The 26,034-nt window shown below is 35.8% G+C and overlaps 1 protein-coding gene across 2 annotated transcripts; it reads left to right on the top strand.

The window, feature by feature from the left end:
• Positions 1-244: 244 nt before the first annotated feature.
• DMC1 (DNA meiotic recombinase 1) lies at positions 245-24,439 on the top strand. 2 transcript variants are annotated; one of them, XM_025048852.1, is made up of 14 exons: positions 245-450; positions 1,775-1,858; positions 2,444-2,488; positions 3,405-3,551; positions 4,404-4,486; positions 5,193-5,245; positions 6,224-6,265; positions 7,062-7,134; positions 10,694-10,785; positions 11,191-11,264; positions 11,393-11,507; positions 11,861-11,921; positions 20,941-21,057; positions 24,161-24,439. In XM_025048852.1, the coding sequence occupies exons 2-14, from the start codon at positions 1,808-1,810 to the stop codon at positions 24,228-24,230; spliced, it is 1,023 nt and encodes a 340-aa protein (XP_024904620.1). In that variant the 5' UTR covers positions 245-450; positions 1,775-1,807; the 3' UTR covers positions 24,231-24,439. The 2 variants fall into 2 exon arrangements, with proteins under 2 accessions (XP_024904620.1, XP_006914793.1); XM_006914731.2 differs by having other exon boundaries at positions 245-381.
• The last annotated feature ends 1,595 nt before the right edge of the window (positions 24,440-26,034 follow it).

Here is a 26,034-nt window from a genome sequence, read left to right on the forward strand (position 1 = left end):
TCCAGCTCAGCGGCCCTCCTTCACCCCAGCGAGGCCCCCGCAGAGGCTCCTTTTGAAGCCACTCCTAGCACCGGCTCCGTTCTGGCCCCGCCCCCTCGCTCGCAGCCCCGCCCAAGGCCCACTTCTGGCCCGCCTCGCGGGCCCCGCCCCTCGCCCTCGCCCCGCCCCTCGCGGGCCCGCCCCCTCGTCTCTGACGAGTCCACGTCCTGCGCGTGCCCAAACTCGCGCGAGTTAGCACCAATCCCCCTGGTCCGCGACACGCGGGCCGCGGATCTCCGCGTTCTGGTTCCGAGTCAGAATTCCTGAGGACTGGAAAACCCGGGTCGGGGGGCGGGAAGGATTCAACTTGAAAACCTCGGGGAGACTGTGGGTACAAGCGGAGTTTGTGGCAAAAAGGGAAACGTGTGAAGAATCTGAGGGGAAACGCCCGGGTTCCCTTCCTTGGTAATGGTTAGTGGTCGTTGCTGGGCCCTGGGGTAGTGGCCTTATGCGTCCCTCCTTCACCCCTGAGGAGAAATCTCAGTGACCTCGAGGGATTTCCAGCATCCTAATATTAAATCAAGTCTGAGGTACATCCTGACGAGGCCCCTTTGGCCTCCTTGTGAGGGAATCGGTTGTCAGGAAAATGTCCGGCGGACCAGGCCTCCTGCTGAGGGAGATGTTGAGATGACCTGAACCACGCTCCCCGACAATGGGGCTCAGCTTTGAGCGCCTCAAACCGAGGTGTCTGAGAGCCCTCCAACTGTTCAATCCATCAATTGCTACTCCAGAAAGATAGAAAACAATCTTTTCGTTTTATCAAGGGGAAAAGAAATGATTTTTATTTTTCTTCAGTGAGGGCAGTCAGTTTGGAATTTTGGGTAAAATATATATGATTAAGGGACAGTATTCCAGAAGATTCCGTTTACGCTGTCTCCTCGTTTGCCTCGGTTACTTTGCTGTTCAGATGTATAGGTGGTAGCGACCGTATCTCTCTCTTAGCAGTTCCCCTTGTGTTGGGCCCTGACCCCTGACTTTGGTATTAAGTGAGGAGATGGAATAAACCGAGAAAACAGATTACTTAGACCACATTTTATTCTAATGAACACAGTCATGCCCTGCAGATTCCTGAGATCTTAAAAGAGCTGCTACTGAGTTAAAGACTCTGCTTATTTACCCTACTATTATAATATTGGGTATCCACCATAATTTTAAATCTTAAAAAAGTGAAAATAGTAAATACTAGTAAATACAAAATACGTGTAATGTTTTATGAAGCAAAATGATATGTTACAAGAGAGCCCATTTGTAATTAGCAAGCAGGAAGGCGTTCATTGTATGAGAAAAAAATCTATTTATTGAGGGTAGACTAAGTTTAGGAGCCAGGGAGGATAAGGAAGAATAATATGAGGTCAAAGTTCTTAGAGTGTTATTAACATAAACATGAAAAGTCAAATAGCAATATATGCAATTCTAAATAACATTCCAAGATAATAAAAAAGATATCAGACAGCCATGATTAACTGTGATACAGGAAATCAAAAGATGATAAAAAGTGACCAGTTTTAAGGATAGAAAGAAGAAACTAAGTCCCCCATCCCCAAATATATACATTCCAAAAGAAAAACGACATGCCCAGCCGAAAAAAGATAGACTAGCTCAGTCATTCCAAGCTTAATGTTTCTCTAGTTGTCCTGGCCCTTGGTGACTCAGATGAAATCAAGATCTCTGGGCAAAGGATTTTGTACTATATGATCTATGACTACTTCTTAAATAGTATTTCTTATTTTCCCAGAATTGATTATTTTTCTGCTGCTTACCTTACAATATGAAGGAAGATCAAGTTGTGCTGGAAGAACCAGGATTCCAAGATGAAGAGGTATGGCAAAAATGTTGAAAGATATGTATACATTCAGTCATTCCACAAAAATGAAGTTCCTTCTCTGTTAGCTACTATTTTTAGAAAGTGGCAGTAATAATAAAACATAGTTCTAGAGAGAGTCAACATTACAAATATGTAACAACTTGTTTGGCAAGGGGTGCTAAGATTAGCTACTTAGCAACTGGCATGAAGGTATTTTAATTACCTAACAATTGATATGGCCATATTGGTACCTATGCATACTGGTACCACATAGCAGAGGAAGGAGTGCAAGATCTGGTGGGGAATGAGGTTGAGAAAAGACACTTAAAAATAGATTAAGTGTTGTTCCAATCCTTTGGCTTAAGGTGTTAAAAATTTGAAGAGGTCATGACAAAAGTATTGAATTTCCCACCCTTTCAATATTGGCTCTTCTAAATATGTAACAATGTGTTTATAAAAGCATTATTAATCCTATCTCTGTCTGTCTGGAGAAGTGGAATTTGAGGCATTTGGAATGACCATAATATTGTTAATCTTTTAAAAGATTTGAAACAGTTAGATATAAGAATCAAAATTTTGTGTGTGTTCCATCTCCTTTAGGAATCTTTGTTCCAAGACATTGACATGTTACAAAAACATGGAATTGTAAGTATTTTTTCAATGTTGTGTGGGATTGTCCAATTCAGGGTTTCTCAGCCAAGGCACTATTGGGCACTGGGCAGTTCTTTGTTGGGGGATAGGGGTGGTGGGCTCTCCTGTACATTACAGAATGTTTAGCAGCATCCCTGGCTCCTAACCACTCACTATGTGCCAGTAGCACCCCTTAGTTGTGACAACCAAAAATTTCTCCAGATATTATAAATGGTCCCCAAGGGGCAAAATTGCCCATGTTTGAGAACCACTGGTTCACTGGAGGTATTCAGCTGGTCTTATTAACAGAAAATTCAATTGTATCTGAATTTTTGGAGTGATCAGAGTAAATGCTGTTTATAGAAATCCAGACTTTGAATAACAAACTAGATGAATTTCAACAGCAATCAGTTGATAGTAAAACTTCTCCGACATTTTTTGAAGCCTCGCATTTAATCTCTTTTAGTTGGATTTAGAAAATAGGAGCAACAGAAAATCCTGGTCCTTAACAGTGATGTAGTTATGAGCATTCTCCAAGGGTAGAGGGAAAGAAATCTTTAAAAATTTTTAGAAGAACATATTGGTAATGAAGTTCTATAGAAAAAAGGAGCTGAACTGAGTGGGTGAACGTGGGATAAATTTGCTAGCTTTTCTACCAACAGACTTTTCTTTTGAATTCCTTATTACATTGTCACGGTCTCACTAACATTCTTGGGAAATCAGGGCACAGCCAGAACATTTGGCAGCATGCTGAGTATGTTCTACGGAGATATTTCCAGAACATTTGGCTACATAGTGGGTGGGTTCCACCTGGCTGCTTGTATAAAATTGGCATCATGGTGGAAGGATATGGACACAAAAACCCATGACATAGTATGGCAGTTTTTCAGGCTGGTATTTTATCAAATCTGCTCCATTCTTTTATTTACAGAATGTGGCTGACATTAAGAAACTGAAGTCAGTAGGAATCTGTACCATCAAAGGGATACAAATGACAACAAGAAGAGCTCTATGCAATGTCAAAGGGCTCTCAGAAGCAAAAGTGGACAAGATTAAAGAGGCAGCCAACAAACTTATTGTAAGCAAAATCTGTTCTTTGTTTTAACTTGGAAAGGCCCTGTAAGTCTCTGTAGCCTTTCTCATTAACAACACTAGAAACTTGTGGGAGCTCTGAGTTCCTGTAGATCAAGGTATATTATTCTCTCTGTGTTAAGTTTTTATCACTTCAGTTTCAAAGCAACAGCAATTAATTTCTGAAAGATTGAGGGAAGGGTTAAAAGACCTGGAACACTCTGAAGATAATTATTTTTACCAAAACTTTTCTTTTTGTCTCCTTTTATATTACTTTTTCTTTCTTTTTCGTTGCCTTTCTTTCTTTTCATTTTGCTTTTTACCTTCCTCTTCCTTATTTTTGTTTTGTCTCCTTGAATATTATATCTATGGCTGTTACAAAGTGCTTAGCACCAAAGAAGTTGCTCTCTCCTGATATATATAGGCCAACTGATAAGAGAGCATTGAGTTAGAAAAAGACTAACACGTATGCAGCATTGGGTCTACATGTATGCAGTTGAGATATATATGACCAAGAAAATGCTCACTGAGGCAGCTGAGCTAAAGTTGAGCCAGACCCATACCTTGGAGCTGGGCCCACAGACTGTGAGAGGCCCATGCAGCTGAGAGGCTCCATGCAGAAACATCTGCCTTTAACCCGAGCTTTTGTGTAGAGCTTTTAGGGGCCACTGAACCTAGGTAGGGTGGCTCAACAGCCTGTGTTCTTAAATCATGATTTTGTGCTGCCTTCAAAGACAAATGAACTGTCATTTATATCAAATGATGACCCTGATAATCAAATATATAGTTTTTGGCAACATTTGAAATTAAAACCATCATCTTACATCCTTTTTGATCCTTTCATGTTTCTTTTCTTTAGGAACCTGGATTCTTGACTGCATTTGAGTACAGTGAGAAGAGGAAGATGGTTTTCCATATCACCACTGGGAGCCAAGAGTTTGAGTGTGTATCATATATTTTATAACCATTAAGCACAATCTTTGAAATACTGTATTTCCTTTCTTCTAACTGGTTGTTGTTCCTACTATAAGTAGTAGAAATATTTTGAAGTAGTTTTTTCTTCAAAAGGCAACTGAAACAAATAAATTCTAAACTACTTGTAAAAACAAGATTAAATTTCTTGCAAGGAATTCAGACCTGAAATATAGTTTCTGAATGAGCCTATAGTAACCTACAAACCATTCAAAAATTAGTTTAACCTTTTATTTCCTTTCCTCTAATATTTATTTTTCATGTGTCTCAGTATATTTTTTAAAAATTGAATATTCAGTTGACTTGTAAAAACATAGTCCCAGCACAATATGAAAAATCCAGTTAATAATGAGATCATTTATTCAACTCAGTTCTAAAGACTAGAATAGGCCTACATAGCCTATTTCCTATTGGGACCCACAAGCAAGAACAGCAGGGCTTAGAAGTTATTTTGTTGACCCACTGGCTCATACGCAGTAGAACTTGTGATCTAAACAGGTGGAGTGCCATTTGTTCAGCCAAGAATTCTTGTTCACTTTGGATGGATGGATGGGTGGATGGATGGATGGATAGATGGAGTGAATAGAAAGAAATGATATTAATGATATTAATACTTTCTCCTTTCTTGATATCTCTATTTCTGTTACTGTTACTAATGCTTACTTTCTATTTCCAGTAAGTTGCTAGGAGGTGGAATTGAAAGCATGGCAATCACGGAAGCTTTTGGAGGTACAAGGAACCTTAATATTTTGTTATATTTAAAAAATTATGTATATACACATACATATAAACACATGTATATAATTAAATAAACAACCAATTGTATCTATTTTGGAACTTATGATGAAATCTCAGTTATCATAATGCAGGATTATTCTAGGCTGCAATTAAAATATATTCCAACATTAACAGATGGGTCTTATTGGCATTTTTCATCTTTTTATTTCTGACTTATAGAATAAAATAGAATTTTTTTCATTTCTTCAAAAGGTAATTGAATAATGAGACAGATCTTATTTCTAGGAAATATATGTTCCATAAACATAGATTTTCTCTTCTCTGTTTATATACTTTATTTTTTTCAAAACAATTTATGCATGACTATATTATACACTGTGCCTGACAATTTCAGTATTTGCAGTCTTCGGAAAACTAAATCTGTTGTTTTATTGTTGATGTTGCTGTTGATTTGGAGAAATAAATCTGGTTTTCATTATTTCTGTTGACTCTCAGTCTTAGTGAGCTATTGTTTTATGTATTTATTGATATTTGTGAGATTATTGCTTAATTTTAATCTATGGGAGTTCAGTGGGCCTAAACCAGTGAGTGGGCAAGTTTTCCCTCAGAGAGAATTTGCTTTTAGTAGCTAGTCGGAGAGAACCTCAGCTCCCTTTTGAAGATCCCAGTTCAGTAGGAGAACTCCAGGCTCTCCTTCCTATAGTAAGGTCTTAAACTTTCATTTATATGACTATTCCTAAGGAAAACTTGGTTTAACTTAATTTTTACCTAAAGGAGAGTTCTGTGAAAAAACACCTTTAAATGTTATTTTTACTACTGGTATTCATATATGCAGAATTCATTCATGACACAGTGATACTTTATGTATAAGATTTGACAGTTGAAAAAGAAAACTATACTCTGAGGACATTTTATTCTTTATGAAAATATGTAAAAATTAACTATGTGTTTTTTCCCTCTTTTTCACAGAATTTCGTACTGGAAAAACCCAGCTCTCTCATACCCTCTGTGGTAAGGATAACAAGAAGAATAATAACAATCATAGCTATCATTTACTAACTTACTTTGTGCCTGGTACTTTATATAATCTCATGTAATCTGAACGAATTTACAAAGAAAGTAAATCTCAGAGAGGTTAAGTAAACTGCCCATGGTTGCACAGATACCAGAGCAGGTCTTTAAATGTGTGATGCTTGAGGTGATGTGTTGCATTCTGAACACCTGAATGGAAATGGGGAGAAGATAAATGGGTATATGAGTGTACAGGTGAGTAGAGGCATTTGCTGCCTCAGTTTTTCCCATTCCACCTTTTCTATGTCCTATGAACAAGAATGTCACAAAATCTTTTGAGGCCTAGAATCCCTTACTTTCCATGGAGTAAGGCTGGCCCTAAGAAAGACTTAAAAACAAAGTTTTTAAAACAAAGTAAAGAAAAAACCTTTTGCATACAGACATTACTCTGCATTTCTTTGACCTAAGTAGGAGCATGGCAAACTGGTTAAGAAAGGGATTCTGGAATCAAAATACTTGACTCCAGTCTTGGCTCTGCTATTAATAGCTGTGCGACCTAGGCAAGTTGTTCTTTACTTTTCTAATTTTCTGCATCAGTAAAATAGGAATAATGATAGTGCCATTGGTTAGAAATAAAAAATATATAACATGCTGTTTAGAAACTAAAGGATCATGATTCTTTGCTAGATTGACTAAAGAGGTACAATCAGCATAAATCCCATGTTAATTTATACATTCATTTGTACGAAGTTTATTCATTTCTATTAATATTAATTAACTTTTAATTGCTTTCTAGTGACAGCTCAACTTCCAGGAGCAGGTGGCTACACAGGAGGAAAGATTATCTTCATTGATACAGAAAATACTTTGTAACCTTTTTATTTAAACAAGTTGCTAACATAGTAATGACATAGTAATGTTACTATAAAAGAGAGTTTGTTTGAAATACATAATTTTTATCATCATCCCGTAAACCAGCGAGAAAGCCAGGGGAAAAACAATTGCCAATCAAGTTCTCAAATCACTTTTTGTTTAAAAGGTTTCATTTCTTCCAGAGGATTTAATGTGAAATTGACAAAACAAATACATTAGAGAAAATTGTATTTTATTCATGTTTAATCCTTTTATTTCTCCAAAGATTTTATTTAAAGTTAGAAAGATTATTGACTCACTCAAAGTCATGGTCCAAACTAAAGGGAGAGGTATGAAGAGAACAAAAGCATGGACGAGAAAAGGGCAGAACCTGTTTGGGTAACAAAGAATTGAAGTTTAACTGAAGTGTAAGGTGTTCCAGAATGCCAGGCTGGTCAGGTGGTTTAGGTCTTCGACATAAAGGGCTTAAAACTGGATGATGTGTGTAATTAGATACTTTTGCAATATTCTAGGCTAGTAATGAGAACTTGATCTAGGTTGGAAGCAGTAGGAATAAAAAGACAAAGACAAGAAATATTAGGAAAATTAATAGGACTTGATGACTGTATTTGGTAGACAAAGAAAAGAGAAGTTTGATAAAGCACTCAGTATTTTTTTTTTTTTTTGTCTAGATACTGGGAGAGTAATAATGCTAATAACAAAATTGGGAAGATCATGTTTCAGAGAAATGATGTTTCATTTTAATGTGTTGAATATGAGGTACAGCAAGATATCCATATGGCAGTTGGAAGTGCTGGGCTCAGCTTGAGAAGGGGATAGGGCCAGAGATATGATGGAATAGCCAAGGGGGCAAGAGAATTTAAGAGAGAGAAGAGAGAACTGAGAACGTAACTTTGGGATGTTCCACTGTTAAGAAAGGAACCCGTAGAGACAGGAAAGGGGAGGAAATTTGTTTGTGGAAGATGAACAAAAGGAGAGTTCAAGAAGAAAAGAGTAGTCAGCAATGTTCCACAAAGAGAAAAATGGAAAGTGCAAACTGAGAAAGATTACTAATGTTTGAAGTTAGAAGTCCAAGAGAGCATTTGCAGTAAAGTGAGATGATGGAATCTTGTTGCAGATAAACAGTAAGGAATTGAGGCAGTGTGTTATTAACTAATGAATAAAAGAAGAAATACAGTATCTCGAGAAGGTATTAAGTTCAGAGGAAATTCTTATTATCAATAAGGAAGACTTGTACAAATTAATAAGGTCATTCACATTGAAGTCCCAGCCTAGCTCTCCCAGCTCATTGCTCATTATTGCCAGTTAGAGGCAAAGAGATCAGTCTATTCTACCCCTGTCATTCTGCCCTGCTATTAAAATTTGAAAACATTGTATGCAGCAGTTATTTAGACTTAACCATAAAGTATCTTGCTTTATTTATTATGGATTCTTGCATCCCAAATCTTCTTCCTTCCTGAATTTTTGTTTTGCTAGAGTGCCTACTCAAGTTACTTTGCCAGAAAAGTAATTCAGGTGGTAAACTCTGAGCCTTGGAATGTCTGAAAATGCCTTTATTTTGCTCTCACACTTGAATGTTAATTTGGCCAGTCATAGACAAATTTGCATGGTATATTTCTATCTTATTGGGTGTTTGCTCCCGCTATCCCTACCTCACAGTCTTTCTGAATCATACAAATCCTCTAGGGCTCTCATTTGAAGGCCTGCCTTTTCTCATCTCTAATTACCCAGCTTAGAAAACTTTGTCCTCCTTGATCTTTCATAGAATTTACTATCCAAAATACTCCAGTAGAGGAGCCACAGCCAGAGAACAGTGTGCAGAAGACCTTATTTGGAAATACTGGCCATGAGAAGACTCTCAAGGAAACTTGTAACTTGGGGAAGGAGGGTGAAACGTATAAGGCTCCAGCAAGTGGAGCTCAGCTAGTTTCAGAAATAGCTGATTAAGGATGATTCTTGGAGGAGGAGGAATTTTTCTTACAGATTATCAACCACTGTTAGGGTAATTTTGATTTTATCAAGAATGGTAGAGAGGAACAGTTAGGAGCCAATTCATATATAAGAGGGAGTAGGGAGGAATAAGGATGTTCGAAAGTCCCACTAGAATGTTCTCAGTGTCTCTTACACGTATACTGCTCTCTTAAATTTTTCTTTTTATATGTTTGTATTTAGCCTACTTAATTATGTGTTGTCCTTTCCTATGGCATTGTCTTATGACTCTTTATATCCTCTACAATGCCTTGCATTGGTAGTTGGTTAATATAGTAATTGATTCCATGTGGTATTCAGTTAATAAATATTTATAGATTGATTTGAATTTCTCTTCAGCATAAGCCCAACTTTTATACTTCTGGTCACTTAGTAACTGAGTTTTGTAAAAACTTACCTGGCGAAAAATGTTGTTACTGCCTCTTCTAATTCCTGTCTTCTTTGACTTGTCCACCAAAAACATCTACTGGGTAGCAATGGAAGATTTTAATGGCTGTCACTGAAGCTCTGAAGAACATATGTAGTGCATTAAGATATAGGCGGCTGGGAAATCCTGAAAACAATTCATCTTAACATTTACTGAACTGGTTGCAAGTGTCACAAATAAGATGATAAGTGATCCTTGCTTTACAATTACTTACAGTATGATGAGTATTATACAAACACAAAGTGAAATGAGACCACAGACATGCATTTTATTTTACTTCACTTTAGGGAATATACTGTAGACATACTGTTGGGATCACCAAAGACCTAGAAATATTTTTACTTCTTTATAGTTTAGATAGATATAAGTAATTATTAGCATCTTCCAGAATACCTTTGCAGGTATACTGAATTTGCCTCTCTATGAATTTACTAATTTCAGAAAGCTAATACAACTCCTTTAGAAGAAAATGAATTTTAAGCCCTAAATAAGCCAAAAATTATAGGTTGATAATTCTTTTCTGACCCTTTGATTTAATTTTTTGGACTCTTTGGTTAATGTAGTTAAATTTATCATTCCTTGGCAACACATGATTAACGGTATATTAAACTATTGCATATTGAACAAGCAAAAAGTATAAAGGCTGAATTAATTCATTGGGAAGTGACTTGAATTATAATTCAGTGAGATTATCTTCCTAGATCTATTTTTATAGAACTGAGAACAAAAGAGATTCACAAATCTTAGTTCCTAGTTTTTCTCTTGTAATTGATGTGCTGCATAATCCTGAGTCATTTGCCTAATCTCTGTTTGCCAGTGTCCTCATTTATAAAATGTAATATAGGACATAACAACTAGCTTCTAAGATTATTGTAAAGATAATTTAACGTTTAAATGTATTACTGCCTAATCATTTCTATCACCATTATCACTACCTAAGGTATTCATCAATTGAGGCACTTGTGAAAAATAAAATCTGGTATAGATTTGAAGTGATTATTAGCGTCCTCCAGAATACCCTGCAGGTACATTGTTTTGCCTCTCTGTTAATTTACTTACAGTCTTATTTTTTTTGTAGTTGTTTTGTCTAAATATTTTTGGAATTGATTTATTGGCTCCTTAATCCTGACACACTCCAGCCGTCCAGATCGCCTCCGGGACATTGCCGATCGCTTCAATGTGGACCATGAGGCAGTGTTGGACAATGTCCTTTATGCGCGTGCATATACTAGTAAGAGCCCCATGCAGTTGGATGCTCAAGCTGTTTTAACATTGGCAGCACTGATTTACTATTCGAGTGACACATTTTGACACCATTCTTTTCTCTTTTTATTTTACTTTTCTCCAAATTAATTTAGTCCACAAATGTTATCATCTGGTAAGTCCTTAGATATTAAAACACCCTCAAATTATTTCTTGTTCATTGTCTTTGAAATAGAAAGTAACATTCTTTTTGGGTTATGTAGCCTTTGGCACATATGCTAAGATAGAATATTAAATCATATTTAGTAAAGTTCAAAATAATTAAGAAAATCCTTCAAGGACTCTCTTTTGCCTGACTCTCAAGGACATAACATGATCTTAGCCTCTGCTTCTTCCAGCTTTGATAACATTTTCTCACTGCACTTCCCACCAGGTGAACATCAGATGGAGCTACTTGACTATGTAGCAGCAAAGTTCCATGAAGAAGCTGGCATCTTCAAGCTACTGGTACAAGTTTTTAAACATTGCTCATGCATAGAGCTATTTAACGTATTATTTTTTCTTCTATTGATTCCGATTCCAATTAACTTATTTTTATCCAAGTGCATATTTATTTTTACATTAATTCTGTGCAGATCATTGATTCAATAATGGCACTTTTTCGAGTGGATTTCAGTGGTCGTGGGGAGTTGGCTGAACGACAGCAAAAACTGGCACAGATGTTGTCACGACTCCAAAAAATCTCAGAAGGTAGATTTTTAAAAATACAATAGCGCTATCAGAATAGCATCTGTGACTATTTGCAGAGTTGACTTTGCAAAGAAGCTCTGAATAATGTCAGCGGCAATACATTTTTTAAAAAATAAAATTACCTTCATGGGAATATCCCTCTTTTTTTAAATCAAAAATACTGATTCTTATACCATAAGGTACCTTGATTATAATAACGGTAACTTTAAATAAATTATGTTATCAAAGAAAAAAATATAATATTGTTTTTAAATAAATTTATGGCATAATGGTCCTAAACTCTGAAATCTAAACAATGAACTTTTAGTTTTTACATTGTTATCTTAGTTTCTTAATTTTATTTCTTGATGCAGAATATAATGTGGCTGTGTTTGTGACCAATCAAATGACTGCCGATCCAGGAGCAACTATGACGTAAGCCCCAATATTCTGCTTTTGTGTTTCACAAAGGTTAATATCAAGAAGATTATAGAAATTTTAAAAAAGATTATAGAATAGAAAATTCCAATGTACTCAGTTTTGATGTGGGCACATATCACAAATCACTTTATTGCACAGTGCTTATTATTTCCTAATTGCAAATATCACATATATCCAGAACCTATTTTTCTCTAGTTCTTTATAAAATAAAGCAATAGTTTAACTATTTTCAAAGTTAAACTATGTGCTTCTCTTTTGTCTAGGACTAAAAAGATATTGGAGGACAATAATAAAAAGATCCCAGGGAAATAAAAATGTATATTCCAGATACATGAATGGCTTCTGTTGCACTGATAAGCTTTTAGCCTAAAAAAAAATGCAGGCTTTTTACAGGATATATATAAGATATATTTATAAGAGGTCCTATGAGAGTAGTCTCCTGTTTGAAAAAACAATTTCAGTCCATACTAGGCTATATGCAGAATTTGTTTAAGTATTTGTGCACATAACACACGTCTTGATGGCTCTGTTTGAAAGATGGCAGTGAAATGGAAAGGCAAGGAAAGCTAAAAGAGGATAATAAAAAGAGAAATTTTGAAGAAAGGTTAGTTGTACCATCAAAATTATGAAGATTATGTATTTGAATAAACTATCAAAATAATCCTGAATTTATGACATTGCTCTTTTTAAAGATCTTTTCATCAATTTTTTATTTAGAAATTTTTTTAAGTAAAGAAATGTTGCAAGACTAGTATAATGAGTAGACATATATCATTCACCTAGGTTCATCGATCATTAATATTTTGCCATATTTTTTTCTCTCATGGGTGTACACACATATGTAGATTTTTTCTCCATACAAACACACACATGTGTGCACATGCAGTGTGTGTGTGTGTTGGTAAACCATTTGACTATTTTTTTTCCTGAACTATTGAGAATTATTAGTAGACATCATGGCAGTTCACCTCTTAATACTTCATCTACCTCTTCTAAGAACTAGAACATTCTCCTACTTAACCACAGTATAGTTACACACTCAGGAAATTTAACATTGGCATACTTTTGTTATTTAATATACAGTTGTATTCAAGTGTATCCAATTGTCCCAATAATTTTCTTTATAATTGTTGGCATATTTTGTTTTGTTTTAGAGTCAGGATCAATGGAGGATCATGTGTTACATGTAGTTGTCATATCTCCTTAGTCTCCTTTAATCAGAACAGCTCCTCAACTTTGTTAGACTTTTATGACTTTGACATTTTTGAAGAGCACAGGCTAACTTTTTCAGAATGTCCCTCAGTTTGGAGTTGATTCTTTTTTCTCATCATTTAAAATGTTAAACACTTTTGGCAGGAAGACTATAGGGCAGTTTGTTCATTATTAAGGATGTTAAGTTTGCTCATGTGATTAAAGTGGTCTTCACAAGATTTCTGCATTGCAAAAGACCTTTTTCTCTTCGTAATCAATAAGTAATTTGTGGGGTGATACTTTGAGACTGGTGTAAAAAACTTGTTCTATGATAAGCTTTTATCCATTTGTTTTAACATCCATTGATGATTCTTGCTTCCATAAATTAGTACTCTGATGGTTACAGTACAAAGTGATATTACGTTAAAACTAAGTCAATACATCACATAGTAGCAGATAAATCAGTCATTGACATGTTATTTTTTAATTGTTAAAAATTGTTTTTTAATTAACCATAGTCACCCTGCTGTACATTACCTCCCCAAACTTCCAATTATAAAATAAATGAGTCATAGAGATATGTATCAGAAGATATTTGATATGCTTGTGTAAATTTTGTAAATTATATTGAAACGAATGTGTCTCTCTTTAGGCATTTTCTAAATTAACCCTAAGAATATTGCTGCATCTTCTGCAGTTTGATATATCTCTCATTTTTCACTACCCTTTTATGAGTATTCACAGGAGATTCCAATGTGAAAATATTAACTATACAAATGATATTAAGCAAGTTAAAAATGTTGGGGAGGGGGAATCAATCATTTAATTCATTCAGTAAATTTTTTTTTGAAAGTCTATACTATGTATCAAGATTCTGGGAATTCACTTGTGAACAAAATAGACTATGTGACTTTCCTCGATAAAAAAAGAAAAACAAATGATGTCCATTTAATTCTAAATTTTAAAGTCTTGGTAGGGCACATAATTGTCTGTAGTCTTTGCATTAAGGCAGTCTTTTCTGTTTTATAAGGTGTCTTTCATACATAGGACATAAAGTACTTCACAAAGAGAATAATTTTAAACTGAAGGGAAATGGAAGATTTTTAAGGCTTGCTTTAAAAAGAGAAAATGACTCATTGGCTCAGAGGGAGGAAGTGGGTTGCAGTCAAATAAAACAGTACAAGTTAAAGAGCAATGTTCTTTCTTCAGGTGTGGGGAGGGAGCATGGCAGAGGCCAATACTGCCTATCTAGAGTTAGACAGCAAAGGCAGTCGGTGGAAATTAGGTCAGATAGGGGCTCTTTTTTTATATTTGTAGAAAGTTTCAAAAAGAGTAAAACCATTTGAATTGATTCCAATAAGACAATAAAAGGAGAAATAGAGAGGTGACAGAAAGGAAATAATTGAAGGAGTTGGAGAAGGTAAGAGATTAACAATGAGATGAGCTAAGTAAAGAGCCAGAGGAGGTAAGAAGGCTAGTATTTTTGCTGGGTGAATCTGCTTTGAAGCATCATCTATCTCCTCCACCTAGCCGAATTGTAAGGAAACAAGGTTCACCATAATTAGTACAGTATAAAGTATTTTAAATTATAACGATGCAAATTAAATGCATATCTTTATATAAAGCATGTATATTGCCATCATTAAATGAAAAAAAAAGGACAGTTTTAAACTAAAGGATTTCAAATGCTATTAGAAAACCTCTTATAAAGAAAATATTTTTGTTTCTCACTGTTGAGGAACTCCAGGCTGCAGCTCGCCCAGGGCCTGTCAGAGAAATATCACTATAATTAGTATGAGTCCCCAAGTACGCTGACAATAATTGAGGCTTATATCCCATGCATTGTACTTGATGGCACATTGTATTAAAAAGAAACAAAATTATAGAGGTGAGGAGCTGCCGTGTGATACAGCAGAGCAGTAGCTCCTAGATGAGGCTTACAGATACAGATTTTGGAACTAGAATGATCCAGTTGATGAAGGTCTGGAGATAAAAAGTCAAACTATCAGCCCCTAAAGCTCACACCAGGGCAAGTAATAAGATGAGCAATGAATAAGACCATGATGTCACCTACCTCTTTTGTATGTTTTGCTAAAACAAAAAGTCATCTTAGAACATTTGTAGTCTTATAAATGTGCAGTTAGTTTATTCTCTAAGGATGTCACCCACTGATTCAACATCATTAGCATAAAATTAGAGGCAGTATGGTTAGAGAAGAAACATTAGGGTCACTAGCATGGTGACCTTGTGCATGTCATTTAAACTAGTTGAGCTTATTTTCTTCCCCATCAAAATTAAGAGCGTATTTGAGGTCGATACTATTATTATTTCTAATTTATATAGGAGGAAATTAAGAGAACTTATATTTATTGATTGCTTATCATGTGCCAGGTGCTTTCATCTGTAATTCTTATGTTACCTCGACATCATTCAGCCTTCTTGGGCTTCCCTATTCTTTCTATAAAGAAATCTCAATATATTGCTCCATCTTTTCCCTGCTCCCCCAAATCCCTAGAATTCCATTTTCAAAATGTTAAAAAAAAAAAAAAAAGTTTAGCTGTTTCTGCTTGCTTTAGAGTAGGAGATTACTTAACAAAACATACTCCTCTTTTGAAACTATCTTTTTCTCCCCAAAGTTTTCTGTTTTGGCAGTATTCTTCTCTCCCTATCTTCCCCTAATCTCAAAGCATCCTTCTCATTCTTGGGCATGCTCACTCCGTCTTTTTCTTCTCAGTAGACCCCTTCTCAAGAATTCTATCTGTAAGCTTACCCCTTAGCAAGTTAATAGTACCAGAAGTACCCATTGTCCTTCAAGCTTGCCCTTGCCCAGGCCTTTCAAGGTCCCTACTCCAACCAGCATTTGAGGTAGATATTATTATTCCTGATTTATAAAGGGGGAAACAGAGGCTCGGAGTACTTAGTACTTAATCACACAAATAAAAAATGGAGCTAGGATTTGAACCCATCTATGACTTCAAAATTAATGCTCTTTTAGCCTCACTGTGCTACCCTTTTCATTCCACTCCCAGAAAGATATCACCTGCCCTACCATCATCATAATCCTATACTTCATAATCCCATTACTCTAATTTGAAGTTGGCAGTCAGGTCATTCTGGGTTTTACCCTCAACAATAGGCCATATTCTGTTCAACCAGAAGGGCTAAATGAAGCAATCTTTCTTGGCCCCTTTGTTTCTAATATCCACCCCTATCTCTTTCTCCTTCTCATCATACTCCCCCACTTCCTGAGAAAAGGAGGAAAGGAGAAAAAAATATAAAAGAAGGGGAAATAAGAGAATAGGCTAAAGAAGGGATGTGGGTGGTTTTCTGAAGCTGTTTTTACTTGGTCAGAAATAGAAATAAATTAAAGCCCTCTAAAAGAATGTGGAATGCTATTACACCTCTTGTGCTTTACCTCAAGACTTGGTTCAAAGGAAGCTCAAAGAAACTTTAAGAAAAGTTTATTGGTCTACATGTCACTGAAAGAATAACTGTTTTATCTGAATCATTTAGTTAAATAATAATAGTTACCATTTATTGAGTATCATCTCTTATGTGTCAAGATTACTGTAAGGGTAGAGCTAATTGATATGGCATAGTTCCTGGCACATAGTAGGCTCCCAACAATTTATACTAAATATATCTTGAATCCTCACAACAATCCTAAGAGATAAAGTTTTTTTGATTCCATTTTACATTTAAACTAAGAATAAAAGTAAGTAACTAGCCCAAGGTAACATAGATAGATAAGTGTTTGAGTCAGGATTATGAAAGCAGGTAATAATAAAGTCACTGGGTTAATGCCTCACCTAAATTATTTCATTTTATTCTCACAACTACTCTACCAGCTAAGCACAGTTATTATCTCCCACTTAAAATGAAGAAACAGACACTTAGAATGGTTAAACAATTTTTCTGAGGTCACATATCTGGCTGATAAACCAAAATTTGAACCCAGGTCTAACCCCAAATCTAATGTACCACATAGCACATCAGGGCTGTACATGCCTGAAGAAAGGTTGCTATGCTGTCATTTGAGGGCTTTGCAGGGATGTATCCATTGCTCTGGTAAACTGATCAGGGCCCTCAGCCTTACAGGCAAAGATTTCAATTGGTCATCCTACTGAGAACCAATTTATCTCTCAGGGGCAGACTCATATTGTTCAAGCTCATAGACTCAACGAAAAATCAGAGGGCCAGTTTACCGATCATGAAAAACGTTACTACACTTGAGGTTTGTGAACAGTGCATTCTCTCCTTATACACAGACCTCTACAGGAATCCAAATTTTAATCCAAAGTTATTTACTAAATATGGAATCAAAGCAAAAGGAAATAATTAGATGAGTTAGAAGAGTAAGGACTGCCATATAGTAAGGACTCAATAAATCATGGTTGTTATTATTGTTATTAATACCTATCAATACCAGAGGGGGGAGGAAGCACAAATCTAAACTTACATATAAATTTTTGGATATGCACATTTTTCTGGGGGAGAGTCTATATTTTTTCTTAAATTATCAAAGTGTTAGTGACCTACAAGAAATGTTAAAGGCCATAAAATCTACCCAAAATTCTATACAGAATTCTGAATACCTTGAATGAGCAAGTAAAATTTGAATTGGCTTGATATTCTCCCATAGCTAAAGCTGTTATGCTGTATTGCATTCTGTTTTGGTTAAGTGTAACCTCTTAGTTTATGAGTCATTTTTTAAGAGCTCTTTTCTCCCCATATCTTTCCTATGTATTTTCTTAGTACTTTGGCAAATCTTAAAATTTATTTTCCCATTTAGTTCACTCTAAGTCATCTCCCTTTGGAGATGACATTCTTAATATTCAGACTTTTCACCTACAATAATCAATAACAAGCAGTAATACCTATTCTCTTTTGTGCACGGGGTACCATATTGGTAACAGAAAACAATAATTTGCTAAGAAAATACAGTGGCTATACATCTAGAAGCTCCAGCTTCCTGCTCTTTAGATTATCTATAATAGGGTTAGGAGAGGATTACTTCAATTAGGGAGAAATTCTATCTCCTTTTACATTTGCCTTTCTATCAAAACACCTTTCCAAAGTTCCTTAAATTATAGCTTCTTCAAAGATATGTCACAAATCTATGTCCGAAAGGATCTAGACCAGAGAGACCAAAATTGTCTTTTCCTCTGTATTTATTCAACAATATTTATTGAGTGCCTTCTGTATTACAGGCACTTTTCTAAGCACTGGAGTGACAAAGATGAGCAAGGATTTAGAGTATAGTGGGAGAGTAATACCCATGAATTAAAAATTACAATGTATGTGCTTTAATAGAGGAATATACACAGTGGTTTGAGAGCACAGAGGAAGCAGATTCTACTCTGTTTCAGGATGTCAAGCAAAGTTCCCAAGAAGAGATGACACTTGATGGATGAGTAAGAGCTAAATGAACACAGTGGAAAAAGGGCTTTCATTTCAGAAGGAATCATGTGTGCAAAGGCATCAAGATATAAGAGGAGTTGCTGAAATAAGTAAAAAGAAAAGAAGTTTGAGAGGGAGGGAGGAAGAATGACTACAACTGTAGATAAGTATGCAGGTAGCAGGTAGAAAGAAGGAAGAGTTGAGGGAGCCTCTTCCTGAGAGCCCTCGTTTTCTTTGTGAAGAGCCAGGCAATATTGTCCAAAAAGAGGGGACAAAAATGGAGAATGGAACTTATGGAGACTACTGAATGTTTGGAAAAGTGGAGCTGAAGCTAACCATGCTCATATAGGAGAATTACTTGGCAGTATGAGAGACCATATGTAACACAGCTGTTAAAACTTCTCTCTGCCCATTTAGCTAACTCTGACTATCCTTTTTTGTCTTCTTTTGATAGACACTTCTAACTGGTCTACCTCTTTGGAGCACCAATCTTTCTACAGTCCAATATTCTCCTTGGTATTTTTAAAACTTCCATATCTTAAGTTCGAAAAACATTTTTGAGCACCCACTGTGTAGCTGGTTGCTGCAGAGCTAAATGCGAATATTGTCTGTGCTTAAGGAGCTTTGTGATAGGTAATAAAGGGATTGAGGGGAAATATATGAATAATAATGGCACTAAAGACAGAACAAAGACAGAAGTGCAATAGAGAAGCATGAATATAGTGTTTGCAAGTTCAGAGTTCACAGCCCAGTTGAGTATACCATCAGGGCCTGAAGCAGCCCATCTATATATAGAACAGAGGATTCTTTTAAGACCTTGAAGAACCATGCATAACAAAGGGAAATTTAGAGCCATTCCATTAAAAAGAGTGGTATTGATCTATAAACATTATAGAGAAAACTCAACTTTAGCTATTTCATCCAAATGAGATCACATTATCGCTTTGTTACCACATTCAGCAGCCTGCATAAAGCGACCTACCCAGCATTCTGACTTCTTAACTGCTGTCAGCCTCAACTGCTGGCTGCTACTTTCTTGATAGTGGTTCACTCCAAAACTAACTCTCTGTGTGTAGTTCCTATATTGGACCTCCTGAATCTTAACCAATCCTATTTAAGCCCAGCCAGGGATCTTCTGGTCCTAAACTCCGAGCCCTTTAATCAAGCAGCAGTTTATATCAGCAGACTCCTTTACTAGAGACCTCCCTATCCCCACCATCCTACAGTCTATTCAACTTCATGCCAATCAGTAACATCCTCACTACACTGAACCTTATGCTTAGAGTAACCAGAATCCTGAGCACCTTCTTGGAGCAAGCAGAATTTGAATTCACTTGTAACACTATTCTCACAGAACTGAGGCTAATTCGCCATAGCACGGTTTTATTTTGATCAAGTATAATCTGTTAGTTTATGTTCAGTTACCTCTATTGATGACTTCAAAGCCTAGGTTTTTTTCTGCATCACTTGAGATGATTATGTGTTTTTTTCCCTTCTTTTTATTGATATGATTATTACATTGATAGTTTTCCTATGTTGAACCACTCCTGCATTCCTAGAATAAGTTCTATTTGGTTGTGGTATATAATCCTTTAAATATGCTTCTGAATTCAGTTTGCTGGTATTTTGTTGAGGATTGTTGCACCCAGGCTTTTTTGAAGGGCTCACTAGCAGGGTTATTAAGAACTTGTCACATCTTGCTGAGTGAGTGTTAGTCCCCTAGTGAGTCTATCTCTCAAGATGATTATCAATAATATTTACAATTACCTTACAATGACAATATATTTTTGAATCCACATGATCAGATCTAGTAAGAGCTCATCTTTTCTGTATCATATTTTAGGAAAATAAACTTTAGGCATCAGTGATAAAGACAAAGATAGTTCTAAGATTATTCTCACTGCAAATTCATAACCTGTACAACATTGAAGGCTTCCAACATACAGTTAATGCATAAGAAGGTGTTTCTCAATCTCCTGTCATTTATATGTAGCGTCGTGAAGGAGGGTTGGATATTTCTGAGTCATTAGACTAGAATAATGCTTAGGCCATAGTAAGCTATTAATAAATATTTCTGATAAATGAATGCATGAATAAATAAATTCAATCTTTGTATTTTGTAAAAAAGAAAAATTGCTTAACCCCAAGAGTTATCCTAAGACAGTGAATAATGTTTTATTTGTGTTTTTTCTTTTTTAAAAAAAAATCAAACAAAACATGAACTATTCAACACAAGAGTTTCAAAAGCCAGGACTAGATGGCAATGGTGTACACAGCAGCTCCAAACCCTCCCCCTCCATAGTTAATGAACAAGCCCCTGCCCCACCCTGCTGCCATCTTCTGCAGAAAAGTTGCTTTGAAATTGCAGATATTACTCTAAATAGTCCATATAATGAAACCTAAAAAGGTGTTTTTAATTCAGTTTTCAGGCAGACCCCAAAAAACCCATCGGTGGACACATTCTGGCTCATGCTTCAACAACAAGAATAAGCTTGCGAAAGGGAAGAGGAGAACTGAGAATTGCCAAGATTTATGACAGGTAAATATTCTGTTATTCTTTTTTTAAAATATTTTCTTATTCTCAGATTCTCATGCATATAGTATTAAATAAAATTGCCTCTCCTGGGAGGCTGTAATTATACCACTGGAAGATACCACGTTTTAAAAATTATCCAATACATTGGGAAGTCCCTACTAAGTTCTAAGGATTCAGGGATTCTGCTGACAAATAGATTTTGTTCTTGATTTTCCAAAGCTTACAGTGAAGCTAGATATTGAAGTAAGCAATCCCAACTGAAGTGTAATAACTGCAGAAGTACACAGTATGACAGGAATATATTCTTCTCCTATTTTTCTGCCAGTTTTCTTTTCAGGTTTCAGTTTAAATATCACTTCCTTGGGAAATCTTTCCCTGGCCCTTGTAGTACACCCTACAGTACACCTTATATTCTTTCAGAGTACTTAGAATTATAAAACAATAAATTTTAAAGAGAAACCTACTACATATCAGCTGTTCTAGGTTCTGGGGAAAGATCAGTGAACAAAACAAAAAGATAAGGCCCTGCTCTCATGGAGCTTACATTCCATTGGTAGTGATTTATAGTATAGCATATGTCATCCCCGCTAGATATTAAATACTTTGAAGATAGGAACACTATAACTGGGACATAATAGATATGTTATATTTGTGACTGATTGATTAGCTAACCTTGAGCAATAAGGCAAAGATTTGTAATAACTCTTTATCCTAGTGAGAGAAAATCAGCCAAAAAGAAATCAGATGAGTTCTTAATATGTTTTCTTTGCTATGAATCAGAGTACTTATTATGTATTGCCATTGAATAAATATTAAATAATAAGTTCCCATATCTAGATAGTTTTTATTCAGACCATTTTGCTCTTTATCTCCTGTCCCTGTGGAAGACTATAATATACAAATGCTGTATTTTATGGAGCTTCTAGAAATTTGCAACAAATGTTTTTTGTTAAATTGAATAGGTAATAGGAGAGTCCCATGTTTTTACTAAAATTCCTTGGTCTATATCTTGGATGGATAGCTTTGCTTAGAACATTCCCACTTTTTGCTCTGAATTGTAATCAGTTGGTTACATGTACATCTCCCTCACAACAGTGTCTGAGTCTGTTTTTTTAATGCCCCAGGACCTAGCAAGGTACTTGACACAGTAGGAACTCAATAACTGTTTATTTAATTAACAAATAAATGAACTCCATCTACATTCAATCATTTGTATATTTCATCAAGTCCTCCAAATGTGCAGGAACAAACAACTCCTGCAGTCCTTATAATCATAAAATACTAGGGTTCTGTAGACTCAATAAAGGGTAATTAAAGTTATCATAGAGGTTAGTTATGTCAAGTTTCCATAAATTTGAATGAAAACAGCAAAACTAGATCAGAGCTCAAAATGTCAAAATTTAGTCTTCTGTGCAGCACATACGTCCTTCTTTCTGGTCCCTAAAGATTTCTCACAAAGAATTCTTGGCTTTAAAACTTTTAGGTAGAGAAGATGCTGCTGCTAATCATGATAGGTAACACTTATTGAGTGGCTACTATTTGCTAGGCCTTGCACCAAGTACTTTATATATATTTCACTGTTTACAACAACAAGCCTAAGAGATAGATGTCATTATCCCCACTTTACATAGGAGAAAACCAAGTCTCCAAGCACTTAGGTAACCATTGGCCCTCTACAGTCTATTTTGAACACAGAAGCCAGAGTAGTCTTTTGTAAAACTAAGTCATATCTATCCTCTGCTTAAAACCCTCCAAAGGCTTCTCATCTTAACTCAGAATAAGAGCTCAGATCTCTACAGTGGTTCACAGAGCACTACATGAATGGCACTATTCCTGTTCCTCCTGCTCTCACCCTTTCTTGCAATGCTTCGAGCTCTGTGGGCACCTTGGTGTCCTACACACATGCCAGGCACACTCCTACCTCAGGGCCTTTGCACACTTATTGTCCTCCCTGCCTGGAATAACCTTTCCGCACACAGCCCTCTTTCTGGCTACCTCTCTCACCCTCTTCAAGTCTTTTCCACAATTCCTGTCTCGATCTCCCTATTTTAAATTGCAAATAGCCTCCTCCCAATTTCCACACTCCAATCTCCCTTATGTAGCTCTTTTTATTTCCCCATAACACTTAACATATTCTAACATATCGCATAATATGTTTATTTATTATGTTCATTATTTGTTATCTATCTCTCCTTTCCCAAAATATAAGTTTCACAAGGGCGGGGATATTTGTCTATTTCTTTTTCCACTCATAAATCTCAAGCAATACAACAGGGGAGTAGTTAGGGCTCAATTAATATTTTCTTAATGAGTAAATGAATGGATTCGCTCATTAAGAATGGAATAATAATAAAGGATGGAATTAGGATTAGAATCTATGCTGTCTGAATCCAGAGCCTACACTTTTAATCATTACACTTTCTTAGCTTGTTATGGATGATCTACTTAGGGTAATCATAGCTCATCTACCACAGCTACCCCCATGACTTCAACTACCACCTTATATACATGTAAGAGAAAGACACTTCTTGTTAAAAAACAAACAAACAAAGAATTCCCCAAGAATTGAGCAGAAAAGTGTTCTCAGAAGAATTCCCAGGTGTACAGGAGTGACTACAAAAAGAAACCCAGCCCTTTTCTTGGAATGTCATCATAGTTACTGCTCTCATATATAACCAGAGCTGGCCTTCAAGTGTACATTTTTCTCTTTAAAATTTTTAAGTGAGTGAATAAAAACCCCATTTATTTTATTCCACTTAGCATATCTGAAGTCAGTAGATATTAAAAACAAAGAACTCTACTGAATTCAGAGGAAAAACACAATGCCTGATAGTACACTGGAAGAACACTCAGTTATCCCTTTTGCCTATTTATAAGTTTGGGGTAATTTTTCTTGACATTAAGAACCTTACATATAGAAGTTGTTCGATAAACGTTTGTAAGGGTTGATAATACTTGTAGGCAAATTCTGTAGTCCACATTTAGCTGTACCAACTCAGATGTTTCTGGAGACTCAGACTGATAGGAGTGTGATGCCTGTGACAGGAATATAGTATTTATAGAAATAGAGCTTTTTATAAACTTCTGTTCCCTTGTATTCTGTTAGTCCTGAGATGCCTGAAAATGAAGCCACCTTCGCAATAACTGCTGGAGGAATTGGGGATGCCAAGGAGTAGGTGGTGAATTGATGCAAATTGCTTCTTAGTGCTTATTAGGAGCTGAAGAAGTGGAAAAGCAGTCTCAAATTTCAGATCTTGAAGTAAGAGTTTGGTTTTTTTTTTTAATGTTATTAAAGGAAAGTCAGAAAGAGATTTCAATCTTATATTTATCTTAAAAGTTCCTCATTTATAATAATACATTGTATGTCAATTCAGGAAAATATATACATATATGAATGAATAAATCTATTGAAGACTAGTTAGGGAAGGTATACCTTATTCTCTTACTTCAGCTTTTTAGAGTGAGCCACTAAGCAGAAGGAAAGTCTAGGAGCTCGGAAATGTCCCACTCCACTACAGATTTCCACACTTATAGAGGTGGCTACACTTCCAGAGGAGGGAGACATATAAGGAAGGAATGTTTACAGGACACGCAAAAAAAGCTTTTTTTACTTACAATAGCAAACTACATTCACTTTTATAGCAACAGAAAAGAAACATTAAATTAAGCTAAATTTTAAATCATTTGACTTTTTGACAAGTTGAAATTACTTTTAAAAAATATACTTCTGATATATATATATTTATTGGGAAGATAAAATGGAAGGTAAAAAAGAACTTTACAATTTTGGGTGATAAAGGTAGCATGGCTTTTTTAAGTTTTAGTTAAAGAATTCAAAATCTTTTTAAATATTAAAGTTATTTTAAATGTAAAATTTCCAAATACTAATTAGAAATGTATATAACAATATTGTTTTTTCTAACTGTTAAAAGTTTAGTTTTCAAAATGTATGTATGATAAAAATATTTAAAAATTAAAATGACATTTGCAATGGCAATCTTTGTAAATTTCAAATTTAATCTCTTATGTTGCAACAACTTGTACAAAATTCAAGTATTGGAAGTACCATTTGTTACAAAAGGTATTTGATTATCCGTTAAGTTATTCACTCACCAATTGTATATTGAATGCTAAGTGCTAAAGAATACATAGCAAAGTATATATAGTCAGCAGTGTGGTCTTGGACTATGGGGTTCAAAAAATGGGAGAGGAAAGCTTAAGCTACGGAACAGCACATGCACTGTATAGAAGCCAGGATTTGGAAACAAAGAGACCAACCTGACAAACAGAATTGTTCACAGCGTGGGGTACTGAGAAATAAGAGCTTTTTTTCCCCCATTTTACTTTTTTTAAACCTCAGAAGCTGCTTCTCCACATAAACAGATAAAATCACCTAGAAGCAGATTTTCTATATTCTGAAAAGCCATTTAAGAAATAGCTCCTTTTAGAATACAAATACATACCTTTTGTCCTAGAGAAGGGAACGTTTTGTTACTTGATAAAAAAAACTGAGCCTCTCCTAGAGATTCCCTGGTATCCCGAGCCCTGGAGAGAGAATGGATTCATGTATATAGGAGCCAAGAGCCTTTTGGTATGAAGGAAATAAAAATCCCAAGATTTGAAATTCTGAGACTCTTTCTGGGTTAAACTGAGTACCCCCTGACCAGGACAACTTATTAAGAGGTGGGCAGTATGGTAGTAAACCAGGGCTCAACACAAGAGCCTACGGTTCTGTGGGATGGCTGGTTTTAATACAGCAAGTGGCTAAGACTATAAACCATGCTGGTCCAGCCACTCTGATCTGTCCTGCTCTGGAGGGAGAACGGTAGCCGAGCATGAGAATGTGAACTAAAAAGCTGTAACCTTGGGGCCCAACTTTGGGACAGCACAGCAGATCGTGCAGTGCCCATTGAACTTTTCTAGGTCAGGGTTCAATTTGTCACCAGTGACCAAAGCATCAGGGCTTTCCAGTCCTCCCTC

Source organism: Pteropus alecto, unplaced genomic scaffold (assembly GCF_000325575.1).
Source record: "Pteropus alecto unplaced genomic scaffold, ASM32557v1 scaffold6, whole genome shotgun sequence".
NCBI lineage: Eukaryota > Metazoa > Chordata > Mammalia > Chiroptera > Pteropodidae > Pteropus > Pteropus alecto.

Excerpts from the sequence above, each read along its gene's own strand:
- DMC1 (XM_025048852.1), top strand. The coding sequence starts at position 1,808 with ATGAAGGAAGATCAAGTTGTGCTGGAAGAACCAGGATTCCAAGATGAA. Across the intron at positions 11,265-11,392 it reads CTGGCATCTTCAAGCTACTG|ATCATTGATTCAATAATGGC; the intron begins GTACAAGTTTTT and ends AATTCTGTGCAG. Across the intron at positions 11,922-20,940 it reads GATCCAGGAGCAACTATGAC|TTTTCAGGCAGACCCCAAAA; the intron begins GTAAGCCCCAAT and ends TTTTTAATTCAG.